Source organism: Protopterus annectens, chromosome 2.part2 (genome assembly GCF_019279795.1).
Source record: "Protopterus annectens isolate FY-2018-M chromosome 2.part2, PAN1.0, whole genome shotgun sequence".
NCBI classification, from domain to species: Eukaryota; Metazoa; Chordata; order Ceratodontiformes; family Protopteridae; genus Protopterus; species Protopterus annectens.
In genome coordinates this window covers 658,445,377-658,463,669 of record NC_056730.1, presented here as the reverse complement: position 1 = coordinate 658,463,669, position 18,293 = coordinate 658,445,377, and the positions used below count along the sequence as shown (strand labels likewise).

Below are 18,293 nucleotides of genomic sequence, written 5' to 3'. Positions count from 1 at the left end.
AGCAGAAAAGTGAATCGAAGTAAAAAATTAATGAAACCCCCGAGGGTTACAGAAAAAACATGACTATTGACCAGACCGGTTTCGGCAAAAAATGCCTTCTTCAGTGATGCATAGTCAAAACAGTAAATGCTCAAAGTCATGAATATTTATAGACTCATGCAACCAATGAAAAAACTACCCAACCCATGGAGGAAATGGAATATTCCTACTCACAATACACAAATTTGAATAATAAAAATTAGACTGAAAACCAAGTCCAATAATAATGAAAATAAATGTGACAGCATGAATGAAAATAGCTTTTAGCATTGAATAATGAAAAGCCACTAGACTTCCTACATATAGTAGGCGGTTTCCTAGGGACGTGCAGAAAAATTACATGGTGCAAAAACATAAAAATATGTACATTCCTCTTGACGAAGCACTACATAAAGATAATACAGACATATTATTATTGACATCATATAATGAACTGACTTAATGCAAAAGCTTAGCATTAATGTATAGAGAACACATATAATTAATTATAATAATATACCACAAAATTAAAATGGTTCATCATGAAAAATCTTTGTAATTTTGGATCAACTTATAGTCCTAATAAAGTGGACACTTATGATATAGTGTCCACTTATAATTAAAATAGACAAATACATTAGTTAGATAATTGCTACCATGTATCAATGCAGAAACATTAAACACCCTAGATATCAACAAATTCCTGACAGAACTGATAATTATAAATGGTCATTTAGACCTGGTGGAGAAAGCGCACCCAATATGATGATCCAATATTTTTCCTTATGATTTAGGATACTATGCCATCCTTGTGAGTTGTTACGATCATCAATAATTCTATCAATAATCATAAAAGTAAATTGAGCATTTGGATGTTTCAATGTATGGCGAAATAAAGCATCGGTCTCTTTTATTCTTAATATCACTTCTATGTTCATTGATACAAGTTCTAAATGATCTTGAGGTTTGGCCAATATAAAATGCCGAACACTGACAGGTGGCTAAATATATTACCCAGCTGGTACTGCAGTTTCCAAAAATTTTGCAATCATAGCCTCTACTAGTATTTTGACTGGTAAACCGTTTGAATTGGCGAATCTGTTTACATGAGCCACAATGACCACAAGGAAATGTTCCCAACAGTTCATCCCCAGACATAGTAACCTGCTTATATATTGCCCCCCCCCCACTTTCCTTATGTTTAAAGTGAGAAAACAGTGAGCCCAATGTTTTTCCTCTCCTATATGCAAACTGGCACTGAGGTCCCAAAAATGCTCTTAGTTGTTCATTAGCCAATAAGATGTCCCAGTGTTTGTTAATAATGCCCTTAATGGCATTGTAATTTCTACCATAAGTAGTAACAAACCTTATAGTAGATGCAGAAGAATCACTTGGCTGTGGTTTGTATTGTAATAGGGTATCTGTCCATATTGATAGACCAATCCATTGCTCTAGCAATGTTCCGTTCCTTATAACCTCTGTTTGTAAATCTCTGATATAAATCCAAGCTGGCTTTCTCATATTCGAATTGTGTGGAACTAATACGTTTCATCCGCATAAATTGAGACTTAGGCATGTTGCTGATGGTGTGGCGTGGATGCATACTCGAAGCATGCAATATAGTATTGTATTGGGGATATTTACGATAAGTCTTAGTATTCAAAGTATGGTCACTGTTCCTGGTAACAGTAACATCCAAAAATTAATAGATTGTAAATCATAAGTGACCGTAAACTCAATACCCCAAATATTGCCATTGAGATGGTCAACAAATTCTTGCAAATATGTAGCATTCGCCCACCACACCATCCAGCAATCACCCAAATACCTGCGCCATATATCGATTTCCACAAGATAGATGTTATGTAGCGGCTCATAAATCATACATTCTTCGAAAAAGGCCATAAAGAGATCGGCATAAATGGGAGCAAAAGATGCTCCCATAGCCGTGCCTTGGAGCTGCCAATAACATTCCCCCTGGAAATAAAAAATGTTTTTATTTAATACATGTTCAGTCATGCAAATAAGAAGTGTGTTAAATCCAGGAGGATATAGGGCAGACCGATCTAACCAATACTGTAATGCTTGTAGACCTGCCCAGTGTGGAATACTTGTATATAAGGCTTTGACATCTAGTGAACATATGAGCCAAGCAGGTTCCAGCAGCGTGTCCTGAATTTGCAAAAATTGTGTTGTATCTTGTAGTCTTGCCCTGACTAAGCTCAATAGAGGTTTGAGATGTTGAGTGAGGAACATGGATAATGGTTCAGTTAGAGATCCAATGCCAGAGGCGATTGTTCTACCTGGAGGATTGGAAATAGATTTATGAATTTTGGGGAGAAGATATAACATTTGTTTTTGTGGGTCCTGAACAGTGAGGTGCACAACACTAGTCCTACTGAGGATACCTTCTTACTCAGCTAAATGCAAAAAGGAATCAATCTCCTTTTTAAAAACTGGAGTAGGATCAATGTCCATATGCTTGTAGCATCTACTGTCAGTAAGTTGTGATCTGCCCTCACTAAGATAGTGACTCATGTTCATAACTACCACCGCTCCACCCTTTTCTGCCGGCAAAATTGCAATATTGTGATTGTTGCGTAATTCTTGTAGGGCAATGGTTTCGAGCGGTGAGAGATTATGTCCTAGTATAGTATATTCCTTATGTTGAAAATGTAGATCTGAGTACAGATTGCATAAATATGGACACATTTATTCATTGGAGGCTGAAATTCAGATTTGATAAATCTGAATTCAGTAGATCTTTGAGGCTCCCTGTCAACAAAAAACAGTTTAAGATTAAGGTTGCGACAGAAACAGGTGATATCTTTAACAATATGGTATTCATCCACGAAAAACCCAGGTACATATCAAAGTCTTTCATTCAAAAGTTTTTGTTGTTCTGGAGACAATGTTACATCAGAAAGATTTAAAACATTTTGATATTCACAATTGGTTGTGTTATGAAATTTTGACTCAACCCCTCTAGGGAATTGTGTTTTGTGGCCGTGTTTATGTTTGCGTCCACCTCGACGCCTGATACCATTTCTAAAGGGACACTAATGTTTACTTTTTTATGATTAGGTGATGCCTGTTGCCCGACACTATCATTATCAGTAAATGAGGAATCTTCCCCTGATGTACTGGTGTTGAACTTGTCTCTGGTCTTTAAAAGAGACCTAGGTCTTTTTCTCGTCCTAGTGGGTGTGGACCCCTGTCAGACATCCACAAATCTTACAGTCCTATGTGCCTCAAATGGGTGTCCTCTTATATAATCTTGATTATCCCTATTGAAATTTTTAATTTTTCTTTCTTTGATAATTTTCTCATGGTTTGTCAGCTCCTTAGACAATTTTATTAATAGATTGTTGGAAGGTAGGGAGATTCTCAAATTTCTTACATTCATGACACATTGTTCCGACCTCAACGAGGTTGGTGTCAACCATTCTCCCATAATATTGAGCCAATATATTAACAAATAGCATGGATGTTTTCTGAAGGGCTTCATTCCATTCCTGGATTAATCTATCTTCTGGTCTACCTACCAGAGGTTGTAACCTGACCCTCAGGCCCCTAGGAGCAATGTTTTTGCTCAGGTAGGCACGAAATAATTTAAGGTGCCAAATGTTTGATCTAAGATATTTTAACCCCTTGGTTAAAGGATGAAAAGCCAAATCACAATCTTGGGGTAACTGTTGTCCAGAGTCAGTTGGATCATTGCCTGGTGAGGAACCAATACCAAACACACCGATGTCCTCCCGATCGGCACATAACCCAGATAAGATCTTATCTAAATCCATGCTGTTAATATATAAAATAAAGAGATGTATATGTATTGCTAACAGTGCTGGCAAACCTGAGAAAATGATCAATTTGTAACTTATAGTAATAGTGTCAGATTATATAGATGTCGATCAGGGTGCCACACTCAAATGGACCTAAACCTATTAGATAGTAATGACATAATAGAGCAGGTTCCAACACCACATCAATATTAATCTGAGACAACTGTGATAGTGAATCTATATATACATCTAACGCTAGGAAATATCCTGATATAATATAAAAAATAATAAATCGTATGTTGAAGAACAGACCACAGTGGATGGAAAAATACAGTAAATAGAAAACACAACTCAAAATCAAGGTGCCCTGAAAAGACAATAGGACCTATACAGCCTGAGTAATAAAACAAGCCTGATGAAATACTATATAGCGAAATAAATATCAAAAAGTCAAGCCACTCAAAGAAATACAATGATGATGATGAAGCCTGTTAATTGAAGTTCTAAATATTAGGTCCCAGGGCCAACCTGAAAGGATACTATACAATATTACCAACAATCAAATTGTGCAGATACTGTATTGGAAAAAAAAAACAAATATAAGCTAGGAATACACATATATAAATACAATAGAACCTATGCAGCCTGAATATCTGTCCCTAAAGAAATGAAAAGTCACTGAAATGTATATAAAACATTAAATATAATCGTGCTAACAAGTGTGAATTTAAGTGTGAATTATAAACGACATGCACTAACAGCCATTATCTGTAGCACAATTAAAAAACAGTTATTCCAAGAATCATCTGTATTAGTCCAAAAAAGTGTTTTAAATTCTTAGTATAATGAAAAACTATTGTTCCAATGTTCATTAGCCCTAAGCTTTTAGATGACAAACTTGTTAGGGCACAAAGGAGTATAGGCCAAATCACAGTACATAACCTTCAAGTTTAATCAAGAAATCTGTTGCGCAGTATTCATAAGCCGCTCTTATCACAAAAATATTGGGAAAATTATTATCCATATAACAGCATCTCTGATAAAAGACAGAGGAATATAGTACCTAATTTTCCTGGCAGTGATGATGTATGTAATGTCCTTCATAAAGCAGACACATAGATCATCAAAGCATATTCCACGAGTAAGTCTCCATCCATAACCTCAATTGTTATGAATTAAGTTGTTCCTCTTGAAAATGTATCCCCAAAATAATAAAATAAAGTTCCAATCATGGGAAATAGCTACTCATCGACCAGAACCGAAAAAAAGCATCCGATAATTTCTGCTCTGCGACCTTAAAAAAATCATCTGAGAATCCCAAAAAATTTTTAGAATGTACTCAGTAGGCCCAAAAGCAAGTGAACGTAACCCTGCTCCTGCTATATCTGTTCCAAATTCGTAATGCACAAGAATGCCAATACACGCAGTCACAAAAATCATCTGAGAATCCCAAAAAAATTTTAGAATGTACTCAGTAGGCCCAAAAGCATGTGAACGTAACCCTGCTCCTGCTACATCTGTTCCAAATTCGTAATGGACAAGAATGCTAATACACGGTCACAAAAACATACGAAGGTTCCAATAATCAGTAAGCCCAAGTACCGAAGTTTCCAAAACAGTTGGTGAAAATACTGTCAGGGGAAGATTCTCCTTTACAAAATGATAGTGTCTCTGAAACACGTCCCTACAGCAAAGCCCAAAGTCGACAATCCAAACACTATGCTCCACGTGTAGGCACTGCACGGCCAGAATCAACCATACGAAAACCACTGTAGGCCAGTAGAAAAGTGAATCGAAGTAAAAAATTAACGAAAACCCCAAGGGTTACAGAAAAAACATGACTATTGACCAGACAGTTTTGGCAAAAAATGCCTTCTTCAGTGATACATAGTCAAAACAGCAAATGTTCAAAGTCATGAATATTTATAGACTCATGCAACCAATGAAAAAAATTATTCAATGCTAAAAGCTATTTTCATTCATGCTGTCACATTTATTTTCATTATTACTGGACTTAGTTTTCAGTCTAATTTTTATTATTCAGATTTGTGTATTGTTTAAGGAGTAGGAATATACCATTTCCTCTATGGGTTGGGTAGTTTTTTCATTGGTTGCACGAGTCTATAAATATTCATGACTTTGAACATTTACTGTTTTGACTATGTATCACTGAAGAAGGCATTTTTTGCCGAAACCGGTCTGGTCAATAAAGTCATGTTTTTTCTGTAACCCTCAGGGTTTTCGTTAATTTTTTACTTCGATTAGATTCACTTTTCTGCTGGCCTACAATGGTTTTCATATGGTTGATTCTGGCCGTGCCTACACGCGGAGCCTAGTGTTTGGATTGTCGACTTTGGGCTTTGCTGTAGGGACGTATTTCGGAGACACTATCATTTTGTAAAGGAGAATCTTCCCCCGACAGCATTTTCACCAACTGTTTTGGAAACTTCGGTACTTGGGCTTACTGATTATTGGAACCTTCGTATGTTTTTGTGACAGCGTGTATTAGCATTCTTGTGCATTACAAATTTGGAACAGACAGCAGGAGCAGGGTTATGTTCACTTGCTTTTGGGCCTACTGAGTACATTCTAAAATTTTTTTGGGATTCTCGGATTGTTTAAGGCCGCGGAGTAAAAATTATCGGATGCTTTTTTTCGGTCCTGGTCGATAACGACAGGTAGCTATTTCCCATGATTGAAACTTTATTTTATTAATTATTTTGGGGTTACATTTTCAAGAGAACAACTTAATTCATAACAATTGAGGTTATGGATGGAGACTTACTCATGGAATATGCTTTGATCTAGGTGTCTGCTTTATGAAGGACATTATATATATTATCACTGCCTGGAAAATTAGGTACTATATTCCTCTGTCTTTTATCAAAGACGCTGTTATATGGATAATAATTTTCCCAATATTTTTGTGATAAGAGCGGCTTATGAATACTGAGCAACAGATTTCTTGATTAAACTTGAAGGTTATGTACTGTGATTTGGCCTATACTCCTTTTTGCCCTAACAAGTTTGTCATCTAAAAGCTTAGGGCTAATTAACATTGGAACAATGGTTTTCATTATACTAAGGATTCAAAACACTTTTTTGGACCAATACAAATGATTCTTGGAATATTGCTACAGATAATAATGGCTGTTAGTGCATGTCGTTTATAATTGACACTTGTTAGCACGATTATATTTAATGTTTTATATACATTTCAGTGACTTTTCATTTCTTTAGTGACAGATATTTAGGCTGCATAGGTTCTATTGTATTTATATGTGTATTCATAGCTTTTATTTGTTTTTTTCCAATACAGTATCTGCACAATTTGATTGGTGGTAATATTGTATAGTATCCTTTCAGGTTGGCCCTGGGACCCAATATTTAGAACTTCAATTAACAGGCTTCATCATTGTATTTCTTTGAGTGGCTTGACTTTTTGATATTTATTTCACTATATAGTATTTCATCAGGCTTGTTTTATTACTTAAGCTGTATAGGTCCTATTGTCTTTTCAGGGCACCTTGATTTTGAATTGCGTTTTCTATTTACTGTATTTTTCCATCCATTGCAGTCTGTTCTTAAACATACGATTTATTATTTTTTATATTATATCAGGATGTTTCCTAGCGATTAGATGTATATATAGATTCACTATCACAGTTGTCTCAGATTAATATTGGTGTGGTGTTGGAACCTGCTCTATTATGTCATTACTATCGAATAGGTTTAGGTCCATTTGAGTGTGGCACCCTGATCGACATCTATATAATCTGACACTATTACTATAAGTTACAAATTGATCATTTTCTCAGGTTTGCCAGCACTGTTAGCAATACATATACATCTCTTTATTTTATATATTAACAGCATGGATTTAGAGGAGATCTTATCTGGGTTATGTGCCGATCGGGAGGACATAGGTGTGCTTGGTATTGGTTCCTCACCAGGCAATGATTCAACTGACACTGGACAACAGTTACCCCAAGATTGTGATTTGGCTTTTCATTCTTTACCCAAACGGTTAAAAAATCTTAGATCAAACATTTGGCACCTTAAATTATTTCGTGCCTACCCGAGCAAAAACATTGCTCCTAGGGGCCTGAGGGACAGGTTACAACCTCTGGTAAGTAGACCAGAAGATAGATTAATCCAGGAATGGAATGAAGCCCTTCAGAAAGCATCCATGCTATTTGTTAATATACTGGCTCAATATTATGGGAGAATGGTTGACAACAGCCTCGTTGAGGTCAAAACAATGCATCACGAACGCAAGAAATTTGAGAATCTCCCTACCTTCCAACAATCTTATTAATAAATGGTCTAAGGAGCTGACAAACCATGAGAATTATCAAAGAAAGAAAAATTAAAAAATTCAATAGGGATATTCAAGATTATATAAGAGGACACCCATTTGAGGCACATAGGACTGTGAGATTTGTGGATGTCTGACAGGGGTCCACACCCACTAGGACGAGAAAAAGACCTAGGTCTATTTTAAAAAGACCAGAGACAAGTTCAACACCAGTACATCAGGGGAAAATTCCTCATTTACTGATAATGATAGTGTCGTGCAACAGGAATCACCTAATCATAAAAAAGTAAACATTAGTGTCCCTTTAGAAATGGTATCAGGCGTCGAGGTGGACGCAAACATAAACACGGCCACAAAACACAATTCCCTAGAGGGGTTGATTTAAAATTTCATAACATAACCAATTGTGAATATCAAAATGTTTTATATATCTTTCTGATGCAACATTGTCTCCTGAACAACAAAAACTTTTGAATAAAGGACTTGGATATGTACCTGGGTTTTTCGTGGATGAATACCAAATTGTTAAAGATATCACCTGTTTCTGTCGCAACCTTAATCTTAAACTGTTTTTTGTTGACAGGGAGCCTCAAAGATCTACTGAATTCAGATTTATCAAATCTGAATTTCAGCCTCCAATTAATAAATATGTGTCCATATTTATGCAATCTGTACTCAGAGATCTACATTTTCAACATAAGGAATATACTATACTAGGACAATCCCTCACCGCTCGAAACCATTGCCCTACAAGAATTACGCAACAATCACAATATTGCAATTTTGCCGGCAGATAAGGGTGGAGCGGTGGTAGTTATGAACATGAGTCACTATCATAATGAGGGCAGATCACAACTTACTGACACTAGATGCTACATGCATATGGACATTGATCCTCCTCCAGTTTTTAAAAAGGAGATAGATTCCTTTTTGCATTTAGCTGAGGAAGAAGGTATCCTCAGTAGGACTAGTGTTGTGCACCTCACTGTTCAGGACATACAAAAACAAATGTTATATCTTCTCCCCAAAATTCATAAATCTATTTCCAATCCTCCAGGATCTCTAACTGAACCATTATCCATGTTCCTCACTCAACATCTCAAACCTCTATTGAGCTTTGTCAGGGCAAGACTACAAGATACAACACAATTTTTGCAAATTATTCAGGACACACAACTGGAACCTGCTTGGCTCATGTGTTCACTAGATGTCAAAGCCTTGTATACGAGTATTCCACACTGGACAGGTCTACAAGCACTACAGTATTGGTTAGATTGGTCTGCCCTATATCCTCTTGGATTTAAACACACTTATTTGCATGACTGAACATGTATTAAATAAAAACATTTTTTATTTCCAGGGGGAATGTTATTGGCAGCTCCAAGGCACGGCTATGGGAGCATCTTTTGCTCCCATTTATGCCAATCTCTTTATGGCCTTTTTCGAAGAATGTATGATTTATGAGCCGCTACATAACATCTATCTTGTGGAAATAGATATATGGCGCAGGTATTTGGATGATTGTTGGATGGTGTGTCGGGCGGATGCAATATATTTGCAAGAATTTGTTGACTATCTCAATGGCAATATTTGGGGTATGGAGTTTACAGTCACTTATGATTTACAATCTATTAATTTTTTGGATGTTACTGTTACCAGGAACAGTGACCATACTTTGGATACTAAGACTTATCGTAAATATCCCCAATACAATACTATATCGCATGCTTCGAGTATGCATCCACGCCACACCATCAGCAACATACCCAAGTCTCAATTTATGCGGATGAAATGTATTGGTTCCGCACAATTCGAATATGAGAAAGCCAGCTTGGATATATATCTGAGATTTGCAAACAGAGGTTATAAGGAACGGGACATTGGTAGAGCAATGGATTGGTCAACCAATATGGACAGAGATACCCTATTACAATACAAGACACAGCCAAGTGATTCTTCTGCATCTACTATAAGGTTTGTTACTACTTATGGTAGAAATTACAATGCCATTAAGGGCATTATTAACAAACACTGGAACATCTTATTGGCTAATGAACAGCTAAGAGCATTTTTGGGACCTCGGTGCCAGTTTGCATATAGGAGAGGAAAAACATTGGGCTCACTGTTTTCTCACTTTAAACAGAAGGAAAGTGTGTGTGTGTGGGGGGGGGGGGCACTATATAAGCAGCTTACTATGTCTGGGGATGAACTGTTGGAAATATTCCCTTGTGGTCATTGTGGCTCATGTAAACAGATTCGCAAATTCAAACAGTTTACCAGTCAAGATACTAGTAGAGTCTCTGATTGCAAAATTTTTGGAAACTGCAGTACCAGCTGGATAATATATTTAGCCACCTGTCAGTGTTCGGCATTTTATATTGACCAAGCCTCAAGATCATTTAGAACTCGTATCAATGAACATAGAAGTGATATTAAGAATTTAAAGAGACCAATGCTTTATTTCGCCATACATCGAAACATCCAAATGCTCACTTTACTTTTATGATTATTGATAGGTGATCGTGACAACTCACAAGGATGGCATAGTATCCTAAATCATAAGGAAAAATATTGGATCATCATATTGGGTGCGCTTTTTCCACCAGGTCTAAATAACCATTTATAATTATCAGTCCTAGCAGGAATTTATTGATATCTAGGGTGTTTAATGTTTCTGCATTGATACATGGTAGCAATTATCTAACTAATGTATTTGTCTATTTTAATTATAAGTGGACACTATATCATAAGTGTCCACTTTATTAGGACTACAAGTTGATCCAGAATTACAAAGATTTTTCATGATGAACCATTTCAATTTTGTGGTATATTATTATAATTAATTATATGTGTTCTCTATACATTAATGCTAAGCTTTTGCATTAAGTCAGTTCATTATATGATGTCAATAATAATATGTCTGTATTATTTTTATGTAGTTTAACTTGGCTTCATCAAGAGGAATATACATATTTTTATGTTTTTGCACCATGTAATTTATCTGCATGTCCGTAGGAAACTTGGCCTACTATATGTAGGAAGTCTAATGGCTTTTCATTATTCAATGCTAAAAGCTATTTTTATTCATGCTGTCACATTTATTTTCATTATTATTGGACTTGGTTTTCAGTCTAATTTCCTCTATGGGTTTGGTAGTTTTTTCATTGGTTGCATGAGTCTATAAATATTCATGACTTTGAACATTTACTGTTTTGACTATGTATCACTGAAGAAGGCATTTTTTGCCGAAACCGGTCTGGTCAATAAAGTCATGTTTTTTCTGTAACCCTCGGGGTTTTTTCTGTAACCCTCTGGGTTTTCGTTAATTTTTTAGTTTGATTCACTTTTCTGCTGGCCTACAGTGGTTTTCGTATGGTTGATTCTGGCCGTGCAGTGCCTACGCGCGGAGCATAGTGTTTGGATTGCTATAATGGACAAGATTATTCTCAGGCCTCTTCATAAAGCTGGGATCTACAGACTAGTTCTACCAGCCTCCAGCAAGTATTTTGATCTCTATGCTGTTTAACTCTCCACTTCTCATTAAGCATTAATAAGCAAAGTCCTCCATTACCTGCCCAACCAATACCACAGTCTGCACGGATACAAATACAAAGCTTACCACCTCTCTAACTGCAAAGGGACACCACTTACACCCACCCTGTTAATCTGCATCTTAACTGCAAGACAGTAACTGTAGCCAAATGTGCATTTAAGCCAATCTGTACATCCAGTTGTTTCAAACTGCAGTCAAGCACAGGGACTGGCAATTATCCTTTATGCCCTCCTCTGTCTAGAGAATACTATGAATTTCTGTACCTTGTACTATATCCTCTCCTACTTCCATATATCCATTTCAAACTCACAAGCCTTCAGACCTCAATGTAGCCAACAGTTCTGTGCAACTCTGGGAACACCGTGTCACTGGGGCAATAAATCCTTCAGACACACCACCTTAGTTTTTACCACTTCCCTGTGACCTAGTTTAAAAAGCAACTTTGGTAGCTAACCCTGTACAGTGACAACTCATCTCATGCCTCTTTCCTTGTGCCCTAGGGTACTGACAAAAGCTTGCAGGCTAGTATTCAGTCTCTCGGTTTACAGAAGAGTTCTTCCCCTCCCCAGAAAGGATATTTAACTGGCTCAAAACTTACAGTGAATAGTCTTTTGCAACATTTCTCACCTTAAGATAAGGACTAAAGGCCTACCTCTGGTCTAGTGTAGAAAGACAGTGGACCTAAAATCAAGATGCTTGTTAGCCATACAACTTATATTTTCAAGCTTGACAATATCAAAAAAACACTCTCAGAAACGCAAACCATACTCATCTCTAATCTGCAAAGCATCATGTGTTTACCAATATGCCATATATGCATTCCTACCCTAGTACTCAATATACAACATCCCATCTTATTCACACCTCTGTATCCCTCCCATTCCTCCTAGATGCCTTGATTTTGTAAATCCACCTAACCATAACTGAGGTATACAAAGATGCACCTATGCAAAAGGTGATCACCTAATAGTCCCCTCAAGCTGTACAGTCCTCAGAATTACTGTTTAACAGATAATTTACCACATATTCAAGCAGTTGTACACATGCAGACAAAATGTATTCACTGTATTCAAGAGAGGCCAATAAAACCACCACACTTACTCCACACACCCTCACCACCACTCATTTTTCCACCCTTTCAACTCTAATCCCCCACTGCCTTTTCAACCCAATACTTCTTGCCAACTACCCCCCTATATTGTAGGACTCCTCAGTACCACACTCTCCGCCTTTTCTCTCCTTCAATAGTTATCCTCATGCTCATTTTTCCACCCTTTCAACTCTAATCCCCCACTGCCTTTTCAACCCAATACTTCTTGCCAACTACCCCCCTATATTGTAGGACTCCTCAGTACTACACTCTCCGCCTTTTCTCTCCTTCAATAGTTATCCCCATGCTGTTTAAAAAAGGTGCATGCCTATATACTCGAGATATTCAGAACAGAATTATATACATAGCTGCTAATATTCATTTGGCAAATGAAAAATATCACTCCACTTTGTTACGTTAAAATGGTTGTGGAATCATCTCATCTTTTTGCTACTTTTACATGAACTTACATGCATTGTACTCTGCTAAACAGGGAGAGAAAGAATTACATTTATTCCTCAGTTCAAGTTCTGCTTTGTAATATAATGTAGTTTCCTGCTGGTCTTCTACCAAAAAACAGGCTCTACCCAGAGCACCCCCCCAACAGTCAATGAAAGTAATGAAAGCAGCTACTTACGTTTCTTCAACATCAATATCCAGAGGACTTGGGAAATCCAAATACACACCTGTGCAACACAGACAAATCAGGTTAGTCATTCTATCCTGTAATGAAGCAAATGGATAACGAGCAAGTGATTTTATGCAGCTTGGGTCTAACTGCCCCTTTAAGGGGCAGGAAGTCAGTAATTAAAGCGACACCACAAGTTAGTCCCACTGAACAGCCAAATCCATGCATGAATTCTGCCGTAAAAAAACAGCTACATGATGCACCTGGGAGGGACAAGGAAATCCAACTCCACCCATTACCAAGGTACTTCCAGTGCATTCCCATCTAAATCACAAATCACACCACAAAGGTCCTGGTCAGGAAGGCTGTAAAGAGTACAGCTAATGTTATGGTCCCCCTCATTTACTGTGTGCAAGACAGTCTAAGCTTTTCCCTTCTGAATCACAACATGAAACGTAATGCAACATCACACTCTCAAGACCATTAGACAGCCATACAATAAAAGCAATTTGCACTCATGCCCAACTCACCTGCATCCGAACAGCTAGAAGACAACGAACACTCTGACAGCCTCTTCACAAACTTACTTTTGTCCCCACAGGTCTTTCCTTTTGGTGTATCACACAGACTGTTGATTTAAAAAAAAAAAACAGAAAATCAACAATCATACAAGGGCCAAAAATGTTGAAGTTGCAAAACCATTAAGCAATGCAAATCTCTAAACTCTACAGCCATTCACAAAAGCACTGGTTGAAACACACTTGTTAGCACTAACAGACTTCAAAAGGTACTGAATCTTTGAGTATACAACATAAAATACTGCACCGTCTTTCATCTTTCAAGACAGATGAAGGCATATGAACTTCTGGACCTTCCCTGCTCGACTGCCATTTTTCCATATTTAAAGAAATGTTCCCTGTATATAAACATGACATACCATGCTCAGAAGGTTACTTTTATGATCATCATTTTGCTTTAGAGGATTGGGGCTTAAGACTGTGCATCTTCCCTCAGCTTGCATCTAGAGCGTTTCACAGCATAGTGCTGGGGTAACTTCTTGTAGGTAGAACAGTTAGAGGTGGCAAGGTTGGACCAAAATGATTAGAAGGCCTTAAGGAACAGAGTACAATTTTCAGTTGGATAATCCTGGACTGAATGTTCAGCAAAGCTGAGATACCAATAGCCCACTTGGCAGAGTGCATATTCTAGGCAAAGAACATGCAAAGAGAGCACATGCTCTACATGTCATAAACTGAAAGGGGTTTTGACAAGCCCAGAGAGAAATTTCCAGACAGCAAGTCTCTAAACAATAAAAAGCCCCCCCCCCCCCAAACAGAAACTCATTCCATTTAGAACTTCAAAGGGCAAACAGTGCATTCTGATACTGTACATCAGAAACTTTTTAATGCCATTCCCAAACCTCACCCTCCTACCACCATTAGATCCACACTCAATGGATCCTCTCTATCTGCACACAAACAGCCCACTGGATTCATGAGCTGGGCACCCCCAGGCTTGGTTAGAGGTCAGAGACATTCCATTCCTGGCTTTATACAGGTGGCTTTACACCAATTTCCAAGTTTTATTGTACTTTACTATAGGCGTGATGGATTATCCTTTTGAAGCAAGCAGAGGATCTCAAACCAGAAGCACCCCCCCCCCCCAACAGATTTAGTCATTACAAACCTTGAAGGTATTTGAAAACGTACTGCATCTGTCTAATCTTACAAAGATTTCATTATCTTGTGTGCGAATCTCAAATTTTCCTCAGCTTATGCAACACAGACTCCCGCCCCCACTACCACCATTTACAGTTTTATAATCCACAAATTTGTATTGACCATGTACTTGCAAGGATCAGTAAAACCAGTATATAATAGAATACAACTGCTCTCTCTCTCTTATAATAAACACTTCCACCTTACTTCCTTTTACATTGCTTGCCAAGTGATTCTTTCAACATGCTCATATACCAACTAAGTATATAATGTATGTATATGTTGTGTTGTCAATCTGTACATAAAAGTTGTGCATCTGTTGTGTTTATACCATCAAACCAGAAATGTTCACTTCATTTTGTCTTCAAGTCAGTATCTGTTGCGTTTACCCCCAGGATAAGACGCTGAAACAGGTCTAATGGGATCAGTGCTCCACCCAGATTAATAAATTCACAATACATAACAAGCCTAAGAATTTTTTTTGTTTTTCCAAGACTTTACTGCAGTAGTACATAAACAGTTTCAGCCAGTGAAGTGTTATTTATTTATTTGCAGTTGGTTTACCAGGATAGAACATTGGGCCAAGAACCCGTTTTCAATGGAGTCCTGGGGAGAAAAGCTCCAAAAACAATTAGCAAGGTTACAATAAGGTATTTAGTTTCAATTATTTATTTTATTTATTTTATTTTACATTTGTTAACCGGGCTAGTCCAACTGGATACATGTCCATTTTCAGTGGAGGCCCGAGAAGAAAAGCTCCACTACAATCTATAAAAACAAGTTAAAATATCACAGGTGAGGGAAATACAAAGTTACATTATACAATTCCTATGGACTTGGAAATACAGTAGACTAGTGTACAAACATATACAAATATTACAATCTTGTATCGCTGAAAACAATTTACAATATAGAAACTGAGAGGCTTTTACAACTTAGGGTGGGTTACACTCGATATCTTTCATACATTCAGGATGAGTAGCTTAATACAATCAAGAGAAAGGTATATGAGCTGACATAGAACCTTTCAATATAGAAACAGAGAACCTTTTCCATCAGAGGATATATTTACACTAAGGTACCTTTAAGTATTCAGAAAAAGCTAATACAAGCAAGAGCAAGATCTATGAGTTTAGGAGAGTAAGTAGAAATTCTCATTATGAATAGGGGAGAAGTGAACATTCTCAGTATGAGGTGATCATGTTGGGTGGGAGCAGGAGCATTCCCACTGGGAAATTAGGTGTGAGTGAAGTAATTTTTTGAATGAGAAGTGATTTGTGGTGGTACGAATGGATGGGGGTAAGGAGTTCGAGACTAGCAAGACTGTAGGATAAGAGACTTTTTCCAGGGGGACGAATTGGTTTATACAGTTCAATTAAGAAGTTTTGGTTGTTAGATCTTAGAATTCTATCAGGGAGGTGCATTTTGAAGGTAGATAAAAGGGATGGGCAGAGGGAGGGATTGAAGATGAGTTTGTGTGCAAGAGTTAGTTGGACGTAGGTGAAGTGAAAAAACATGCAGAAAAAAAAAAAAGTTACACTAGATGCTCAAGACGGCAAAAGAAAGGATATAAAAATTTATAAGTTTACTTGTGTATATTCAAACACTTAAGATGTACCACAATAAGCGTTTTAGCAAATTATACTGTCAGAGTAATTCAGTAAAGACTTTATCAATTACCAACAACACTACAACTTATGGCAGAAACACCCAGCCACTGGCATTATAAAGTTTAAAACTAGACACATTTTTTTAAAGTCAAGGTGGAGTTTTGCTTTAAACTTGCAGTACTCAAGCAGTGAGCAGACAGCATAAACAGGTTTGCACACAAACTTAAGCCACAACCTCACCCACAAAAGGCAAGGAATGCTACCTACTGGAAAAGGGAAACTGCCAAAAATGTTTCAGGGTCCTGAAAACTAGTACCTACTGTAATGTTCTTGATAGTTACACCCTCCCTTTCATTAAGCCTCCCGGAATAATACTCTAGCCCACCAGACTAATGAAGTACTGGACCAAGCAAAAGGGATAATGCAAGGCAAGGGCAACTTGCCACAGCTGTTTCTCAACAGATCCAACATTATATCAGACATTCACAAGCTTCAGATTAACAGCAGACCTCCAGCTGTCGAGACAAAGTTGCATACAGCATCCAGTCCAATCCTCTTTGGGTGGTTGTGCTGACAGCACTTCTGACAACCTATGCAGTACTACAATCAGTGGAATGGAACTGGAGCAGCTACATAACCTTTGGGCAAGCAGGTCTGCATGACACTCCCCGACCTTCTCTTTCCTTGTCTGACAGTTGAGACAGGTTACTACTCCTGCTCACAAACATACAGAAACAGGCTTCTACACTGCACACCATCATGAGGCATAGTTCCCTTTTGAATGGAATAAATTTTCATTAGCTTTGTTGGCCCGGTTTTCCAAGGGATGGAACTACTACAACATTCAAAACAAGAACAAAAATCAATACCACCTCAGCTATTCAATGGTGGAAGCATACCGGTCATCTCTCCCCTGGACTGTTATGATGCAGATGGCACCACTAGGCATGGTGTTTGCACTCCTGTGGAATGCAGAGCTGGTTATTTTTGCACTTTTAGTCAGTTAAATGACCTACTTGCCATTGTTTTGAACTCAACATAAATTATTTAAATGCAAGACTGAAATCTTTACCTTATCTTATTGCTCAGCAAGTTTCATTTAACACCTTTCAGGAACAGATATTTTATATTACTGGAAACTGCACTAGCATCAGTACCTACATAAGCAGCAAAGCTTACGTTTTGGGTCATACTCAAATTCCAGACGTTTATATATACACGCTCACCCACCACCTAACTACACACCCATGACAAAACTTCAAATTTAACTGCCAGAAAATTCAATTAGCATAAAGTGCTGCAAAAACCTTACAATGACAAACTGTCTTTCCATATTATTACTCGGCTATTGTGAATCAAGATAATGAACAGATTCAATAACCCATCAAGCATAAAACCCATTCTTGTCTCAGAAGTGAACTTGCCAGCCACCAAATGGTGGCAATAGAGTGCCCACCAGAAGCTTTAACAAAGAGGGTCAATAGCCTACCAGTGGATGGCTTCACTACAGACCCCCTAAATGCTATCAAGCAAGGCAGAGAGACAACTCCTCCCATGTCCTATGGCTGGGCCC

General features: G+C 37.6%; 1 protein-coding gene across 2 annotated transcripts in view; it reads right to left on the bottom strand.

Annotated features, from left to right (window-relative positions):
- Positions 1 to 18,293, bottom strand: part of CDC25B (cell division cycle 25B) — a 303,696-nt gene that overhangs the window by 206,023 nt on the left and 79,380 nt on the right. For both annotated transcript variants that reach the window (XM_044064076.1, XM_044064077.1), the window contains exons 2-3: positions 13,923 to 14,020; positions 13,402 to 13,450 (exon numbers count right to left, since the gene is read on the bottom strand). In XM_044064076.1, the coding sequence (XP_043920011.1) occupies positions 13,402 to 13,450; positions 13,923 to 14,020 (147 nt within the window). The remainder of the gene's footprint in view (positions 1 to 13,401; positions 13,451 to 13,922; positions 14,021 to 18,293) is intronic.